This window comes from Daphnia pulex, chromosome 3, assembly GCF_021134715.1.
Source record: "Daphnia pulex isolate KAP4 chromosome 3, ASM2113471v1".
In the NCBI taxonomy this organism is placed as follows: domain Eukaryota; kingdom Metazoa; phylum Arthropoda; class Branchiopoda; order Diplostraca; family Daphniidae; genus Daphnia; species Daphnia pulex.
The window spans coordinates 114,200-132,504 of record NC_060019.1 but is presented as its reverse complement, the minus strand read 5'-3'; the positions used below and the strand labels follow the sequence as shown (position 1 = coordinate 132,504).

At 41.1% G+C, this 18,305-nt stretch overlaps 4 protein-coding genes across 7 annotated transcripts; 2 read left to right on the top strand and 2 right to left on the bottom strand.

Moving 5' to 3' along the window:
- The first annotated feature begins 91 nt into the window (after nt 1-91).
- Nucleotides 92-9,895, top strand: LOC124189806 (nascent polypeptide-associated complex subunit alpha, muscle-specific form-like). 3 transcript variants are annotated; one of them, XM_046582277.1, is made up of 4 exons: nt 92-157; nt 7,003-7,783; nt 8,090-9,573; nt 9,631-9,895. In XM_046582277.1, the coding sequence occupies exons 2-4, from the start codon at nt 7,069-7,071 to the stop codon at nt 9,853-9,855; spliced, it is 2,424 nt and encodes an 807-aa protein (XP_046438233.1). In that variant the 5' UTR covers nt 92-157; nt 7,003-7,068; the 3' UTR covers nt 9,856-9,895. The 3 variants fall into 3 exon arrangements, with proteins under 3 accessions (XP_046438233.1, XP_046438234.1, XP_046438235.1); XM_046582278.1 differs by lacking the exon at nt 92-157 and having other exon boundaries at nt 6,998-7,783; nt 8,090-8,807; nt 8,844-9,573; XM_046582279.1 differs by lacking the exon at nt 92-157 and having other exon boundaries at nt 6,998-7,783; nt 8,090-8,850; nt 8,887-9,573.
- An 89-nt stretch (nt 9,896-9,984) lies between these two features.
- Nucleotides 9,985-11,088, bottom strand: LOC124189808 (N-alpha-acetyltransferase 20-like). The gene is made up of 6 exons (XM_046582280.1): nt 10,833-11,088; nt 10,725-10,749; nt 10,555-10,645; nt 10,357-10,486; nt 10,155-10,291; nt 9,985-10,094 (listed from the first exon to the last, which is right to left on the bottom strand). Exons 1-6 carry the CDS (start codon nt 10,883-10,885, stop codon nt 10,009-10,011), a joined length of 522 nt encoding a protein of 173 aa, XP_046438236.1. The 5' UTR covers nt 10,886-11,088; the 3' UTR covers nt 9,985-10,008.
- A 233-nt stretch (nt 11,089-11,321) lies between these two features.
- On the top strand, nt 11,322-15,464 carry LOC124189713 (BTB/POZ domain-containing protein 7-like). Of its 2 annotated transcripts, none has more exons than XM_046582160.1 (6): nt 11,322-11,851; nt 11,949-12,799; nt 12,868-13,136; nt 13,207-14,107; nt 14,174-14,648; nt 14,710-15,464. In XM_046582160.1, the coding sequence occupies exons 1-6, from the start codon at nt 11,703-11,705 to the stop codon at nt 14,993-14,995; spliced, it is 2,931 nt and encodes a 976-aa protein (XP_046438116.1). In that variant the 5' UTR covers nt 11,322-11,702; the 3' UTR covers nt 14,996-15,464. The 2 variants fall into 2 exon arrangements, with proteins under 2 accessions (XP_046438116.1, XP_046438115.1); XM_046582159.1 differs by having other exon boundaries at nt 14,168-14,648.
- Nucleotides 15,414-17,640, bottom strand: LOC124189714 (leucine-rich repeat-containing protein 57-like). Its single transcript, XM_046582161.1, has 8 exons — nt 17,480-17,640; nt 17,266-17,419; nt 17,048-17,206; nt 16,521-16,992; nt 16,320-16,455; nt 16,143-16,266; nt 15,929-16,073; nt 15,414-15,862 (listed from the first exon to the last, which is right to left on the bottom strand). The coding sequence occupies exons 4-8, from the start codon at nt 16,602-16,604 to the stop codon at nt 15,641-15,643; spliced, it is 711 nt and encodes a 236-aa protein (XP_046438117.1). The 5' UTR covers nt 16,605-16,992; nt 17,048-17,206; nt 17,266-17,419; nt 17,480-17,640; the 3' UTR covers nt 15,414-15,640.
- Between the last annotated feature and the right edge of the window lie 665 nt (nt 17,641-18,305).

The window sequence follows — 18,305 nt, the reverse complement described above, 5'->3', positions numbered from 1 at the left end:
GAATTAAATTTTTCCAAATTTTCTGTAATGAATTTACTTCAATAACCTTATTAAAATATACAAAAAAGTGTTTTATTTTTCAAGCATTATTGCACAAAACTGCCACCAGGAGTAACCGTTGCGCGCCATTATTGTGAACGAAAAAGAGAAAAAAACGGTCACGCCTATTGCACTCCGGGGTCCGGAGCGCTCTAGTGTCAAAAGTGGCTATTACACTCCGGAGTCCGGAGTCCTCTAGCGTCAAAAGTGGCTATTGCACTCCGGAAATTTATGGCGACGAATGGCAAATCAAATAACGACTGATTCTGTGTTTTGACTCTCATCACCTCGTTAAAACTTTTTGCCTCTTTCTTCGCAATTGCCTCGTTCAATTGGATTCGCAATTTCTCGTTAGTCAATTGGTTTGATTAACATTTAATATTTATGGTGTGCATAAAGGAAGAGGGAATGATAGGAAATAAATCTCTGCTGTACTTGGTGATTTCCAACAGGCCATACATTCTACAATGACATTCTGATTGTAACCAGTTTCATAGAACATTGTGTTTGAAATTAGTTGATTAACAATGTTTATTTCTCATTTATAGGTGTGTGATAATGAAGAGGGAATGATTGCAATTAAATCTCTGCTGTACTTGGTGATTTCCAGCAGGCCATACACTCTACGATGGCATTCTGATTGTAACCAGGTTCATAGAACATTGTGTTTGAAATTAGTTTGATTAACAATGCTTATTTCTCATTTATAGGTGTGTGTTAATGAAGAGGGAATGATTGCAATTAAATCTCTGCTGTACTTGGTGATTTCCAGCAGGCCATACACTCTACGATGGCATTCTGATTGTAACCAGGTTCATAGAACATTGTGTTTGAAATTAGTTTGATTAACAATGCTTATTTCTCATTTATAGGTGTGTGATAATGAAGAGGGAATGATTGCAATTAAATCTCTGCTGTACTTGGTGATTTCCAGCAGGCCATACACTCTACGATGGCATTCTGATTGTAACCAGGTTCATAGAACATTGTGTTTGAAATTAGTTTGATTAACAATGCTTATTTCTCATTTATAGGTGTGTTAATGAAGAGGGAATGATAGGAAATAAATTTCTGCTGTACATGGTGATTCTCCAACATTATTGATCCCAAAATCCTCGACTTTCATCCAGTCATAATGATGTCATTTACTATGACTTTGGCTAGGCCATGTATTCTGCCAATGGTAGTTGATTTACGCCTAATTTCCTACAACCTCCAAGTCAAAATAACTCTTATATCGACTGTAGATCGTATCAAAAGGAAACGACCAGGTCGCCATGTCTTCTCGATAGAAAACTCGTGAGGACACCGCTGTTATTTGCACGCTGCTCAGTGTCTTGGTCGGTGTATGCGCGGGAAAACGGACGAATGGTGATAAGCAACATTTCTTTGTACAGTAAGTTTATTTGAGACAGTTACAATTGACAGTTAATACAAAACCATTTATCATTCATATCTTTAGGACAATTATTGATGCACATTTTGTGAAACCAACCGTCGCAACCATTCGTGTCACATCCGATAAACTCAAATCCATTTTTCTCCCAGCCTGTCCTGCGACAGGTACAATACAATAATTCTGCTTCGACAGTCTCGTGAGTCCTTGTTGCACGACTTTCAACTGATGGGAATGGAGTTAGTTCGCCGGAATCCATACACTGAATAAGGTGAGGGCGTAACTTTTTTGGGTCATACATTCTTTTTGCAGGGTCTTCTCCGAATGCCAAGCTCGTAGCAAAAGCAATCGCGAATACCCCGCAATCATACCCATTGCTCTGCCGTTGACAATCTTTGATGATGTATGTCATTTCCTTTTCAGGTGATTGGAGGAGACTGGACATACAACTTAGGACATGCTCGTTTCTCCATGGATTGCCGGGACTGCTGTCATACACCAGTACATGTTCACGTTGAATAAACCCTTTGGCAACTAATACCCAGTGATCCGATCCGTCATGAACGATCTGCAACCATTGATCGCCCTGCGCTCGGGGGAATTCAAGGCTGCCTCCAATTGTACAGCAGAACAGACCACCTATTTCTGGATGTTGCTTTTTCAGGATTGCCTGCGCCTTGTTGATGTCGCCTGACATGAGTTTGTTCGTCTTTGTTAATACTTGCGGCTTGTCCAAGAAAAGATAGGGTTGTTTACTCCTGTCCCGTCTATTTCGGTTTTTTCGGAGGCAACCATCAGTCGAAGACACAAGCTATTAAAGGAAGTAAGGAAATTCGAATCATTTTTCTGAAATTCTTCCAAATATCATTTTGTTACCTCTACAGAATTATCGGGTAATGCAGTTGTGATCAGTGTGACATCGACAGGTGGAACATCAGTGGTTGTGGTGATGCTGATGTCCGTTTTGTTTACAGGTGAAACTTCGCTGGGTGTAGTTGTGATCAATGTGTAGTTGTGATCAATGATGGACACGTCCACTTCATCGACTGGTGGAACATCAGCGGCTGTGGTGATGCGAACGTCTGTTTTGTTTACAGGTGAAACTACGCTGGGTGTAGGTATGATGGGAGCGTCGATAGTTATCTATTGAAGATCAATTAGTATTAACTTGGATAATTTTCAATGGATTAATAATACTTGTTTACCTCTAATGTACTAGGTAATTCCTGAAGCTGTGATGACGAATCTTGATTATAATAATCCTTCATGTGTTCTTCTTCCTCAGCCAAAATTAGCACTTCCTCCATCTCTCTGCTCATAATTCCACCCATCTAAACAAAAGTGAGAAACACAGTACAGTTATTATACGTATTGTTAGGATGTATAAGACATTTGCTTACGTTTTCTGTTCTCAATCGTTTCCTAGGCTTCACGTTCTTCTCATCTGGATCTGGATCCACCACTGAAACATCGTCACGCGTTGTCTTCGACTTCTTTTTGTAAGCAGTAAAATATCCTTTGTCCTGTTTTGGCCTGCCTCTTTTAACAGGGGCAACGGGAAGACGGAGCGATGCCCAAGGTTGAGCAAAAACCTATAAAGGTATTTTTTGTTAGAATACCATATGTTTGTTCGATTGTTTTAAATATTTGCCTTGGTCCTTGCTGTAGATGTTTCAATACGTTCCGCAACAGTCGGAGAATCAACCAGTGAGTTGTTCGAAGGATTCTCGGTCTCCTGCTTCTCGTCTTCCATTACTCGAAGGAGTTTCCCCTCTTTCATTAATTTGTGAATGTTAAGGAAGAAGTGCAATTGGACTTCGAAGTCGGAGGCTGCTAGTCCACTCATCGTGTCGGCCATCCTACGGAAAACGTTAGTGGCCATGATATATTGGCTTTTCCCCGTTGCACGCAGCCGGGTCTTTTTCGGACGCTGAACTCCAGATGGCGATGAAACGCTTGCGGAAACGACCGCATCATTCTTGTAACAAATAAATGTTTAAAAAATAAATTTAGTTATCGATAATCATTTTAACTTTGCTTTACCTCCAGACATTCATTTAACCAGTGATTAGAAAATGATCCCACTGGAACTTCGGTGTTTTCTTTGATGTGGAAGTTGATAATGTGGCGGCAAGGCAGTTGAAAATCCAAGAAAAACTTGCACGTGCAGCCAGTGAGATCTTGTTTCAATTTGTACGTAGTGTAGCGTGAAACTATGTGGTACGTTGATGATTCCTAAGCAGAATTTATAAATTAGATCCATTTAAAAAAATAACAAACAATTTATTAACCTCATTAAGTACGAAGTTGTAATTCTCTTTCATTATTTTCAGTTCTGCTTCGAGATGGCCCCAAGCAAAAGGGGAGATGGTGTCCGCAAACTTTTTGATCAACGGATGCTTTTCCTTCTTGGAGAATTTTACCTCTCGTATGCACTGTTTCATTTTTCGGTCAGAAAGGCGTATCAAAACGATGTCTATTAAATTGCGGAGAACTTCTGACAATCGCTTGGTTTTCTGGAGGACATCCTTGATAGTGTGGTGAAATCTTAAAATGTAATTCAGGTATTTAGTTATCGGTGATGTAAATGAAAATTTAATAGCGTGTTTTACCGTTCAAGACGATTGGTGGTATTGTTACCAAACGTTGGAAGATTTCGACGTCCAAGGTTACTCCATTTGTCGGCTATGTTGAACCAGTTATTTTCGAAGTATGCTGCAATACTTCCTGGTCCGGAACCTATGAAGTATGTACACATTTTTAATACATTCTATAGATTATCTTTAACTATCGATTCACCTTGTTTCAACAGGTACGCTTTTGCTGTTTCAAAATCAGCCTGCGTTTCAGCATACATAGCCGCACGAAAGTGTTTAATAATTTCGTGGATTTTTTCTTTGTCTACGCGTTCGCCGTCCTTTGGTTTCTTTATGTAGACGTCTACGGCCTTCAATGCGTGAAACTGACAAAGGATGTGAACCCCATGAGGAAAGCAGTTCTCCAACGCGGCTATCTCAGCGCAGTCTTTGTCGGATATGGTCACTTTTGTCATGGAGACGTCGTTATTCTGTAGGTACAGTCAAGTTTGATTATAAGAAACACTTAAAATCTAATTTAGACAGTCATTACCTCTGCAAATATTCGCAGGCATTCAGAAATCGCTTCCGTTGTCTCTTCTCTAATGAAGAACATAGCTACGGGTTGACCATCGCCATTATTGTCTTCTATCAGCAAATGATACAGCGCAAATCCAGCTTGATCAATATTGTAAGTCCCGTCTACCTCGACGACTTTGCCGTACATTTTGTACAGTTTGCGTTGCTTTTCTAGCTGCACGAAAATAGCGGTGACTTCTCCTTCCGGGTCGTGCAGCACTTTGACGACGTTGTTTGGATCTTGTTGTAGACTATCAAGAAAGCTAACTGAATTGCTCCAATCGTCTTCCAAATTCCCTAATGACAGAAAAAAGTTGTCCTTGATTTGTTCAAGTAAAATGGTTTTACAAAAATTAAGTGTGTTCGCTAACCTATTAATTTCTGCTTCATATTAATCAGGTCCTTGCTAATGAGATTGGAACCGAATTTATCTTGCAGAATCTTGCGAATTTTAGTCGGTTGAGCGCCGGCAGAAAGCGCACCGTTGGCGAAACTAAGGGCCTCGTCATTCATATGCCTGTAATAACGTGCAACAAGGTCGACAAGGTCATTCCAGGAAATATATAACATGAAATCCAATCATTTAATCGAACATACAACAAAACCTTATTACATCACACGGAATGTAAAGTAAATAGTTCTAGCACATTAATGAAATTTGGAAACCAATGTAAAAGTAAATCTTACCTTTTTCTTGCATAGGTCTTGACATGTTCCGCAGAAACAGGGTGGTCTTTATGCTCCAACTCCAAGACCTTGATCTCAAACTTTTCACTAACTGGATTAAAAACAAATCTAATCTGCACTGGACAATTGTTTGGCATCACATTTTGGTTCAGTCGTGAACCCTTTGATCGTGATTTGTGAGTACCAAAATGAGGGCACATGTATTGAATTCTTTTAAACTCAAACTTTTCGTCAAGTACGATTTGATTTCTTCGGTCATTGTTGTAACTACTAATTGACTCACAATGACCACGACGCAAATATACATTTTCTGTCTCTAACTGCTTAATAAACTCTACAATCTCTGAATTACTATCAAAAGTCTGATTTAAGGCAAGTGATTTTAGCAACGACATTCTGAGATGAGGCACTGAACTCTATTGAGGAATATTCTTTTTCCAACATTATTATATAAGGGAGATAGATGTTACAAAATACTGGTAGCCAAAAAGAGGAGTGGTTAACTTTGTTTATGATTATCTCCGCGGCGTTGGAACCCAAAGCAATCCATCATCAAAGGACAAGGCGCTTCCATATTCCGCTCTTAAAGGATCTTTGATTGACGCCGCACCATGTGCCAATTCTTTCCCCCTCTTAAATCAATTACTTTTTCATTGTCAGTTCATTCATGTGATGACAAAGCACCGATTGAAATTAAACACGAAAATACCAAGTATTTTTTCGCACTCACAATTCAGTTAAAATGTCTTTTGATATTATAACACTCACTATAATAAAGTAAACTGCATCTGCATGTTAACTTAGTTTTGTATTGTTTTGTTTCAAGATATGAAAGACGTGTTTAGCTGTTAGTTTATTGGAATAAGAGACACGGGCATTGCATGGTTTATAGCGTGAAATCAGCTGAATCACACGTTACGTGTGAATCAATCAGCAGAAATCTTGAGTTGCTGGTCAATGCGTTCAAAGGTCACAAAGAACCCCTTGAAGCCCCGTTCTGAGAACTCCGGCTCGACCTTCAGGCAAGTAAGGGGGCGACAGAGGGTGACTCACTATGTCGTGCGTTTATAGCGTGTTTAACAACATAAATTTATACTTTGAATATAATGATCTCTGTGTAATATAGCTGAATCACACGTTACGTGTGAATCAATCAGCAGAAATAGTGAGTTGTTGGTCAATGCGTTTAAAGGTCACAAAGAACCCCTCGAAGCCCCGTTCTGAGAACTCCGGCTCGACCTTCAGGCAAGTAAGGGGGCGACAGAGGGTGACTCACTATGTCGTGCGTTTATAGCGTGTTTAACAACCTGTTTGGTTAACAAGAAATATCACCCTGAATTGAAATGTTTATAAATATTTACAATTTGAATTGTAAGGTACTGATTCAATGTTGGACATTGTACTCTAGCTAAGTTAACGATAACGAAATAAAAGTTCCTTCTATACACTGACTATTTCTATTTATTATTGAGATTCAAATATATTTGATTGTTATAAATACATTTTATTTGAATTTCCAAAGAATTCAAATCTAATCCATTCAAATTTCAAAACACAGAAACAGAATGCCATCGGTCGCCAAATGAAAGTACTACATATTTCCTTTCCGGAGTGCAATAGCCACTTTTGACGCTAGAGGACTCCGGACTCCGGAGTGCAATAGCCACTTTTGACACTAGAGCGCTCCGGACTCCGGAGTGCAATAGATTTTACCGAAAAAAACAGTTTGGTGTTTTTTGTTTGGTGTTAGAAAATTATTCAAATTAGCATCAAACGAAAAAAAATTGAAGGATGAGTTCGCAAAGACTGAAAAGCCCGAGAATTCGGACCTTTGTTCAAGAATCCGAGAACAACAGGCATGGTTCAGAATCTCCTGAAGCACGTTCGAACAAAAATCATATCCAGAAAAACAAAATCGCTCTTAAAGACTTGACTAACAAAAATTTGGTAAATACTCCATTAAAAAATATGGGTAATGCTTCAGATAAGGATACAGAATATGAAAAAGAACAAGCAATTACAAAGCCACAAGTTGGACGACAAACCAGAAGTAAAGGAAAGGTTGATGTCACATTGAATTCTACCGAGAACCAAACAAAGTGCAGGACGAAAAATTCTTCAAAGAAAGCCAACATTTCTGGAGTTGATGAAGTTGAAGAAACGGTAAATGTTGGGGAAAATCTGAGCAATGCAAGAAAATTACCACAACCTTCCAGAAAATTGGCCAAAGAGTCTGCAAATTCATGCCAGCGTTCCTCAGAATCCAGCAAGACTCACTCACTCAAAGAAACCCTGCAAACACTAGAAGAAGAACCATCAGATCACGAGGAAGAGGATATCGTCCTGAAACCCAAGAAATCCTCAGCAGCTAAAGAGACTAGCCAGACTTCCTTGCCTAAAGAAATTCTACAACCAATTCAAGAAGAACTTTCAGATATTGAAAAAGAAGATAATTTGCCGAAACCCAAAAATTCATCCAACAAAGTCCCATCCACATTGTCTTTAGGTAAGTTGATGGTAAAAGTGTTGATATTTGGCTCTTACAAGTGACGCTATAGTTTTGGCTACAGCTCTTTCAGTGATTTCTCTAGAAATTTTTATTTGCAACATTTTTTCTTAAATGTAGAATTTTGAAGGCTGGTTAAAACTTTATTTAGCAATGTTCCTGTGCTATTTGGGCCCTTGTGTGCTTCTCATTGGTTTTATTTTGTGTTTATTGTTGATACCCACTACTTTAGTTGGGTTTATTCACTATTCAAATGTAAAGGAATGATTTAAGTAACTTGTGTGTATTTTTTAAAATAATTTCTAGATTCAGAAACGGAGATATTCGAATCACCCAGATCAACTAGGCGGCTGAGGAGTATGGACACATCACAGAACACTGAGAACGAGCCGCTACACAATCTGAGATCACCTAAACCTACAGCCAAGAATAATGCTAATTCCAAGGAAACACCTGTTTGTCAGACTCGATCTCAAGTTACAGAGTCTCCTGTCCTGAGAAGCACTAGAAAGAATAAAGCAGCACCAGCTTCTGCTACAAAGAGCAAACCGAAAAGAAAAACCGTATTGGAGAGATGGTTGGAAGAGGCTGGAGATACAATTTTACCAGGTGGTTCATCCAGAACATGTCGACAATCGTCTCGCTTACAATCGACTCAATCCAATGTCTCATCCAGTTCTTCCATGCTCTCCTTCAAGTCTCCTAAACACGGCACGAAATCACCAAGTTCTAAACTAATGTCACCCAAAAGCGGATCAAAGTTCAAGTCTCCTAAATCAGCATCAAAGACTCTGGCGACCAAGAAAGTTCCTGTTTGGAAGACGGAGCCCAAGCCTGAAGCTTTCAAATCGGCACCTGATGATGTTTACGGATTCGAGTGCGATCCTTCCGACTGCAAACCTGTCAAGAAGAAGAGGACCAGAAAGCCCAAAAATGACGACAACGATATTTTCAAATCAAGCAGAGTCAAAGCAGCAGCCTCCAAACCGACCAAACGTTTACAAAGAACCGCCGTACCACTCGCTGAGAAGCCCAAAACTCCGATCAAATCCAAACCAATTGAAAAGCCTAAAACTCCGATCAAATCCAAACCAATTGAAAAACCTAAAACTCCCGTCCGATCTAAACCAACTGAAAAGAATTTGCCAATGAACACAACCAACCTACTCAAATCTGTCGCCGAAAAACTCAACAACCTGGTGCAACCTGCCCAAACACCTGAATTGGAAGACGTGGTGTCCATCTTAAACTTTTCGCCCATCGCCAATCATTCGTCCACAGTTTACGATACGACTCTACCCGAAGAAATGGATTTTGACCAGCACCAACCGTGTCTGGATGAAAAGTCGACCTCTGGCGTACTTGCTGGAGATTTCGAAGGAGAACAAACTTCCGATATGACTCGTGATTCTCAAGTTGAAATGGAAATGGAAAAATTGTTTGGATTTGAACAAGAGCCTGAAAATGAGCCGACCACTAAAGTAATTGAAAGTAAACTCGTCAAATCTACACCCATTAGACAAGAAACAGTTGCCGATTGCTTCTCGTCTGTTTCGCCCGTTCGTAAACTCTCCAAGGCTATACGAAAGTCCATCAATCGTCCAGCCCGCATCGATGAAAATGTGGCGCGTGATTTGATTCGTGGTATCCGACCTCTCGAGCCAGTCAAACCAAAGTCGACCAAATTGGTGCAGTACATTCAAGTAGTGGGTGAGAATCACGTGAACGAAGAAAATGCCGTTCCAAAGAAAGTTGTTGTCCCTCCTACACCGCCCACAGTTTTCGACGAGGTAAGAAATTGAGTTCTCACCTTATTCAAGTAAAAATTATTAATAATTATTTTGTAGCCTGCTAGGAAGTCCTACTCGAAACGTGACTTGCGGATAGCCAAACGAAAAATACTCTTGGAAACCGAAGATTTCGATGATTTCGGGGATGTCGATGAAACCCCCAAAAAGTTGAAGAAGCGAACTGGACAAAAGAAGAACAAACGCGACAAGGAAGAGGAGCAATGGTGCAAAGTGATGAACTCGCACTTTGAAGATATCGAAAAGTTTAATTTGTCAAGTTAATTTAAAAAATGTCTTTCGTTTCCATAGAACGTTCCAAATATTTCCTTTTGTTTTATTTTTCTTTTTTTTTGCCCCTCAAGTAAAGCCATTTTTTCCTTTCCTATTCTAATAAACCAAGTTTTCAAATAATTGAAAGAATATGACCATGTATTTTTATTCAATATCTTCTGGTCTGACTGGATGAGTTAGAGGCACTACTGATAATTTATCCACATCTCTTGATAAAGATTTTCTCATGTCTAAGGTGGGAAAAAGAATTAAGTTTAAAATTCTGATTTAAAATAAAATGCAGGGCTCACCATAGGCATCTTCATCAGGTGAGCCAGAATAATATTCCAACACAGTTCTATATATGATGTAACCTAAATTTTTGTACATGTTGATGGCCACAGTGTTAGACACCCTGACAAACAGGTCAACAAAATAGGCTTGTTTCCTGAGTAAATGACATTTAGTTTCAATTCATCCTACAGTGATAGCATTCGGTAGTATCAGGCTTACTTTTCAGAAATTTCTTCTAATCCAAACATAAGTTTTGCAGCCAGCCCCAGCCTTCTGTAGTCTGGTGCTACACTCAAAGCGGTAACATGGCCGTGCCAGTTGGTGGCGTGCCCTTCTGCTTTACCCATAACTGTCCGGATGTAGAGAAAAGTCTTGATTAATTGAGAGGCTTTCACTTGGACGTGAATATCAATTTACTGTATCCCATGATTTCTCCACCAGGTGCTTCAGTCAGTTGAAAGTATTCCGGCCAATGAGCCATGTATTGCAGGTAGAAAGTGAGCCCGTACTACATGGAAAAGTTGTTGGAAAAAATATGCATTATTAGTCTCGTAGCTGTTGGCCATGATTTATGCAAGAGATATTACCGTTTCGGTCAGAGGATCTAGATTTCTAAACGGTGACCATAAAAATGAAAGCCGAATTAATAATTTAAAAAATAAGTTTGTTTACAAAACTTTTTGATAGGGACTTACACGAAATTAAAACGAAACATATCATCACAGGTGAACGGCCTTAGTGTCGTCATTTTTAAGTGAAGTGGGTTTTAAAGAAAAAAACCCCAAAGAACAATTATTTATATATACTTCTTTCGCCAGAAGGAGAATTCGCCCTAGAGGTCGTAAACCATATAATTGAGAGGAATTCGTTGCCTTATGGGAACAAGAAGAAGAGAGGGGAGTCTACTGTCATTAAGTAAAAGGCGCCGTCTGGACTGCTAAGAGTCGCTCGCCACTGAAAGCCATTGCTAATTGAAAGAAAATGGAAAGCAGAAAACTAAATTACGGAAAGATTCCACCACAGTAAAACTCGCGGAAAATAATTTGTGACAACACTTGATTATCCCAAAAATGAAATATCAACGAGAAAAGCTTGTCGAAATTCTTAATAAGTTTAAAAAATCATAAATTGTGAATTATTTGGGAGTTTTCTTCATGTTGAATTCTCGTTTCCACTTTCCATTTCCCTTGATTTAGTAAAAGATAGCCAATAGTGTAGACTCGCTTTGAACTGTAGTGGAGGGCAGTCGGCGAGCCTGTTTTAGACTTAATAGTTGAAACAAGATGGTGGCAGTGTTGCTTGTAAATTGTCGCAGAGTGAAATTGAATTACAACAAGTGAGAAATGTCGGACGATCAGAAATCTCGTTGAGTTGATTCTCCAAGAAAAGACGTTCAAGATTTGCATGTGCAATTTTCGCCAACCAAACGGGCCAATGTGTCAAAATCGATTGAAAAACACATTCAACTGACCAGCCATATAATCAAAAGAAGTGGTCAGAGGGAAACGTCCAGAGTCTCAGCAGCGAAGAAAAGTTCACGTCTATTTTTTGTTTTGGATAAGAAAATGGGAGCCAGTGCATCGGGTTTTCATGATGGAAAATGCGTTACATCTACTGGCACAACTCCTTGCCACCGATCTGCCAGGAATTCAGACTCATCCAAAACATTCTCATCAATGCACTCTGGCGATCAGCTTGTTGGAGTATCCGTCAGGTATTTTTCGATTTGTGATTGGTTTTTCTACTGGTTCCCAGTTAGTTTTAGTTGGTCGTTTTAATACAAATAACTACATTGTACAATTTTAATGCAGAGAAAAGAAGAAAAAGATGACTGGGTTCGCCACGTTACGTCGCAAATTGATACGTCGACGTAGGACATCGAAATCGTACGATCACGGCAAAGTGATACGTGAATTCGTGTCCGATTGGAGCCCATTGGAACTCAACACGCTGGTGGAAGAGTACGAAGCGACGGCAGCGCTCAAGGATTTGTCCGTCCAAGCCGATTTGGCCCGTCCACCGGCCTCAACGCACAAACAAGACTTGTCGGACTTGTTCGACTACAAATACGCCAGCGATGTGACGCTCATTTTCCAGGGCGCCTGTTTCCCAGTCCATCGAGCCATTCTCAGTTCACGATGTTCCTACTTCCGGGAGCTGCTGGCCAGCGGAGCGAGTGGCAACAACACGCGAACGGTTCACGGCGCTCAAGTTCACGTCGACTCTTTGCTGCAATCACGCGGGATCGACGTGCCAACCTTCGCCGCTTTACTCCGCTACCTCTACACGGGCGACTTTTGTCTACTGGACGGCGGTGGTGACACGACGTCTCAGACGGACCTGGACGTCCTAATCCGCCTGGGCCAGGAATTCGGCACGCCCAACCAATTGGAGCACGACCTTCGCTATCTGATGGATACCGGCGATTTGGCCGACGCCGTTTTAGTCTTCGCTTCTGGCCAAGATTTCGCCCTTGCCACGGGGAAACCTCATTGCTCCAACTCGTCACTGGGCAACAGCACAACGGGCAACATTGGCTCGTCATCTTCGGATTATGGCTTTTATCCGCGGATGGAAATGCGATGCCACCGGGCCATTCTCAGCGCCCGTTCGCCTTTTTTCCGCAGTCTTATCCAACGTCGCTGCAGGACAACCGAAAATGGTAACATTTTAATATCTAAACTACTTTCTTTTTTAAATTGACATTTTCATGATTGAATTATTTGACAGCCGTGACTCCCACTCGAATCATTCTCGACGAATCAGTTATACCCCGACGCTACGCCCATGTATTGATGCAAGCCCTTTACTTGGACACGGTCGACATGAATTGCATCGTCCGGAGCGGATGCAACGAATCCAGCAGCAGCACAACGGAAGAAACTCCCAATTCAACCAGCGGAGCATCCGGTGGCCTTCCGGCAGCCACTAATACTGGATTACCAGTCCCTCGTCCAGCACCTCCAACCCTTTTCGAAGAAGCTACTGAACTGTATCAGGTAAATTGTCCATAATAATCAAATAACCCAAATGAAATGGATTTTTAAATTTATTCCGGCTATTTTACAGATTGGTCGCTTCTTAGAGTTGGACATTTTGTCTCAAGGTTGCGAAGACGTGATTGTTGACAATCTGTCACTAGATAACCTACCTCAAGTGCTTAGGTGGTCAGAGTTACCACACGGATCGCCTTGGGTCCGTCGGCAGGCGCTCCAGTTACTCCGCGAAGAGTTTAGTCCCATCGCCCAGGCCCCAGTGTTGCTCGAACTGGACAAGAGTCACCTGATTGAAGCTCTTCAGAGCGATTTCCTGCAGGCCAGCGAGCTGGAAGTGTTGCAAGCAGTTCTTCGATGGGGTGAACATCAATTGGTTCGGCGGATGGAAGATCGTGAGCCCAACATTGTGAGCCAAACGGCCCATTCTGTTGCCCGTAAAGGCGTCAGACGACGGGATTTGAACGATGTGGAGTTGAGGGACATTCTATCCGAGTTGCTGCCACACGTTCGAGTGGACCACGTCCTACCGCCCAGTCACGAGAGTCTTGCCCAGGCTATTAGACGGGGATTGGTATCTACACCACCCAGCCACATGATTGGCGGTGACAATAGCCACAAATTGTCTGTAGGAGGTGGTGGGCCGGGTGGTGGACGAGGTGCTTTGTCCGCTTGGATCCGAGGCCATCACCATCACCACCACCACCACACTGCCAAACACCACCACCACACCGGCCTCTACGTCAAGCCACGCCTATTTATGCCTTACTTTGAAGAAACCAAAAGTCTTTTGGCCGATCAGCTCGTCCAGGAAATGGAACTCGTCCGGCACAGGATGGTCCGCATGTCGTCACACATTCCCGACACGTTGTACATGATTGACGACGCTCCAGCTGGATTGGAAGCTTCCAGTCAAATGGCCACTTCCTCATCCAGCGCCACCAGTGACTTGGATGTCGTCACTGGAGCTGTTCCAGGTAAAAAATCAAATCATCTTTTATTACCTGTACTATTAATTTAAAAAATTCAATTCAAAGTTCCAGATTCTGAGACGCTACAAGCGATGATTCGTCGTGAGAGGAAACTTCGATTATCGCCATTAGCACAACGGGCGTATTCACTTCAGTTGGCGTCGAGACGGGACATTAATCGACAGATTCGTTTACGAGTTGTGCGGGAATTCAACTTACCCGACTCGATCGCCGAAGAGCTGGAATCGGCGGCCTACCAGTTTGCCGAAGAGGCGGATGAATCTCAACAGCAGCAGCAGATTCAGGCGACGTCTGCGCTCATTTGGGAGCCGAGAAAGTCCAGTTCGGTACGCGTTCCAGTTCCGCCAAAGAGGATGACCTCTCGTCCCAAACCTTTTCAAAAGTCTGAGCCGGCCTTGGACTTTGACGACGATGACCATCAGCTTCATCAGTCGCAGCTGTCGGAATTTATTCCAGATATTGCGGCCTTGTCCATCAACCCTCTACCCCAATTCGTACCCTCTCTCCAGCCTCCTGAACCCTACAGGTAAGAAAATGTCTTAATTTCCAGTCAAAAGACGATTAAAATCTTTATTTTTATCTTCCAGGGAACTACAATTGGATTTAGGTGACGGTGCGAGTATCTCCCGTTTGAGTAGCGTCGAATGGTCTATCGTCCGATCATCAGGAGCCTCGATGGCTCCTCCAGCCTCCAACCCCATCCGCATGTCTACATTTCGCTCAGACGACGATTGGGCCGAACAACAAGCCGAAAGGCCATCGGCAGCTTCACTCGGGGGAGCTGCTGCAGCTATTGCGGCATCCACTGGCTCACCTCGGACCCAGCGGCGATCCCGTTCCGGGCGGGCAGCCGACGTCCGAGTGTTTATCTGATTTATATTCTGAATACTCTTTTTTTGTACAATCATGGCTGCTGTTGATTATGTAAAAAATATCGATTTGTTTATCTTTTTTCTTTAGAAACAAAAAAAAAGATCTGATGGATTTTTTGGTGTTGTGAAATTTCTCCTTTTGTGGTTTGTTTATTCTTTTTCTCTTTATTGTTGACATTTGTTTCGTTCTCTGTTGTTTTGGTGGGGACTAAATGGTTATTTCTTTTTCTGGTGAGATTGCAATTCTTTACGAGTCTCTTATCTGCCGTACATCTTTTTTTTTTTGACACATCGAAATTGTCTACGTTTGGTCTTGTGTGAATCTTTTTTCTCATAGTCTCACTATTTCTATCTCTCTCCCATTCCGATATGTTACAGATGAAGATCTCCCCGCCCGGCAGCATCATTTCATCATTCTTTTCCTGCGCCATCATCACATGATTTTGTAATAAACGTTGACAAAAATTATAGTACAACACTTGTGACATTGATTTTAGTAAAGGGACCAATTAACGTGTTTAAGCACAAAATAAGGGTGAGATAGTCAAGAATATAATTGGTCTGCTTTTTCGATGATTTCGCAGCAACCTCGGCGTTTTACAACAGATATTTTTTTTAAGAACATAAAACATAATTTTTATAATTTTTAGTACATCTTTTTCTTGGTCGCCGTGTAGCGTTCCATGTACTGGGTGTAGCCATCGGCTTTCATTAAATCCTTGCTGTCGAATAAATTGCCGTCGACAGCCAACAAGGAAATGGATGATTCTTTCAGGATGGTTGCGGAAATCATCTGCAGGCAGTTCTCTTCAAGGCGTAAGGTTTTCAATCGCTGACACTCGGCTAATTCGTCAGAAAGCAATTGGATCTGTAAAAATATAGAACCACAGTTATTATATTAATGGTGATAGAAATGCAAGGGCCAACGTTGTACTTGGTTTTGGTTGAGATTCAGCTCCACGACTTGCAATTTGCCCACTCCTGCAGGAACTTCTGTCATTTTGTTCATCGATAGGTCGAGCACATCCAGATGCTTCATATCACAGAATTCCAGGGGAAATGTGGTCAAACGGTTGTCGCTGTTTAGTCAAAATAGAGATTAATTCATGATCAAAATTGATAGGGTTAACAATATTAAAATTGAATACCTTAAATTGACTAGTTTCAAGTTTCTTAATTTCGACAAGGTAGGTGGAATGCTGGTCAGTCTGTTGGAACTCAAAATAAGTGTTTCAAGTTTGGTGAGCTGCCCCAGTTCGGAAGGGATAATTCCTGTAATAAATTCAGTTAGTTTTATGACGCACAATGATGGGGAAAATTGATACCAAGTCGGTTTTTGTTGAGGGTAAGGTGTTTCAACATGTTGAACGAGCTGATTTTGGATGGTAACTGCTCTATTTTGTTTCCAGACAAATCGAGAGTTCTCAGTGTCTGAGCAATTTGAAGTAGTTCTGGGGGTAACTGTGCATGAAAAATGTAATTTACATTATGATTCTTTGGTACGTCAACAAGCTGTCAGAATTTACCTCGGATAGATTGGCGTCTTTGAGTTGAAACACGCCAGTTTTACTCGAATTTTCCAAATGTTGCTTCAGACCCGAGTTTCCCATTTTCTAATCTTCCGATTAGAGCCAAGTTACGACCAAGATTTATTTTTCTTTTGACAACAAATTCATCGATAATAACAAGTTGACACAGCCCAGTTTCCGAGCAACGGCATAATATATTCGTCTGCTACGAAGCCTCTACTGTTGTTTGAAATTTAGCTTTTCATTTTTTAATATTATCGGATTGTATTTCTTCTTCAGGATGAAAGGGATGATAAAAATTGGCAAGATATTGACTATGACAAAATTTTAAAACAATAGAAATGAACATTTAAGAAGATGTAGATTGATTCAGTGCGAGCTCCCAAACGGCACCGATTGTTTCCTCCTGTTCCATTGTCTGTTTCTTGAGTTTCTCTACAAGTTGATGTAATTCGTTGATTTCTGCATCCTAAATCAGTTGAAACGTGTTAATGTGTGTAACAAAAGTATAGTGATAATCGAACCTTATTTTTCAGTAGCTGATAAAGGCCATCGCGTTCAGATTCCCAATCGGCTTGTTCAAGGGAAGTGGTGGAGGATGCAGGATGTGATACGGGATCGACCGCAGTGAAACTGACACCAGTTGGATTGGATTCATCCATAGCCTCGTGTTGCTGGTTAATCTAAAAATTACATTAAACAATTGAAAATGACACATGAATTATAAATGATGATTCATTACTTGTTCAATTTGACTGGAAAATCTTCCAGATGATCTTCGCCTACTGAGATCTGCTTCAGCACGAATGGCATTTTCACGTTCCTTATCGAATCGAATTTTCCAATCTTCTTTAGATTCGTCGTTTACCGAGGAGACATGTCGACTTAATTTTGCTCTATTCAATAAAATGCAATTATAAAAATAGGAAAACAATTACAGAAATGTGTAGACAAACCGTGGGCCAAATAATTTAACCAAATCGCTGACTGACGTGCTCGACATTTTCCTTTTGATTCAGACGAGAAAATGAGGCGACTGACGACCAAGACAAACAATCAAAGAATGAGCAAGTGGCACGAATGCCGGATGAATGGTTATGTGAGCAAAGCAGATGATGATTGTCGAAACAAAGGATAAAATAAGTCACATGAGAAAACCCCCCCTCCAATTTCCGAGCGGGATTTGATCCACTCCCCTGGTTTTATTTCTTCGCTTCAATCAACGCGGGATGCGAATGCCAGAGGCTTAATATTTAATACAAGTCTTGTGGTTATTTTAATAAGAATTTTGACAACTTAATTATTGAAATTTTTCAAACGTTGTCATTTTGAATTTCGATTATTAGGTGAATTGCATTTAAAGTTGTTTGCTAAAATGTTGTATGTGGTTAAATGGCGATGGTTTTGTTGTTTTGATGCTTTCACCCGATCCGTTCATACGTAACGGACGCAACTATTATTATTGCGGCTACTTTCTCTTTGGCTTTTTTTCCCTGTCAGGTGCTGTGTCCAATAACTCGTGTGCCAAGACTGCAGTGACGACGCTTTTAGTTATTCCGGTGCAGATGGAATAATACTTTGCGGGTAAAATTGTTGACTTCAAAAATATTATTTAGCTACTAATGTTTCTATTGCGCAGAATTGGAATACTCTAGAGTTAAGAAGTTCTACATCATTTGGTCAATCAGCAGAGTAGTTCAGGCCGTGAGAATCAGCACGCGAAAACCTTTTTGGCGACATCCAGATCGCATCCATCGTTCCATTAAGGTCGATTAAGCTAGG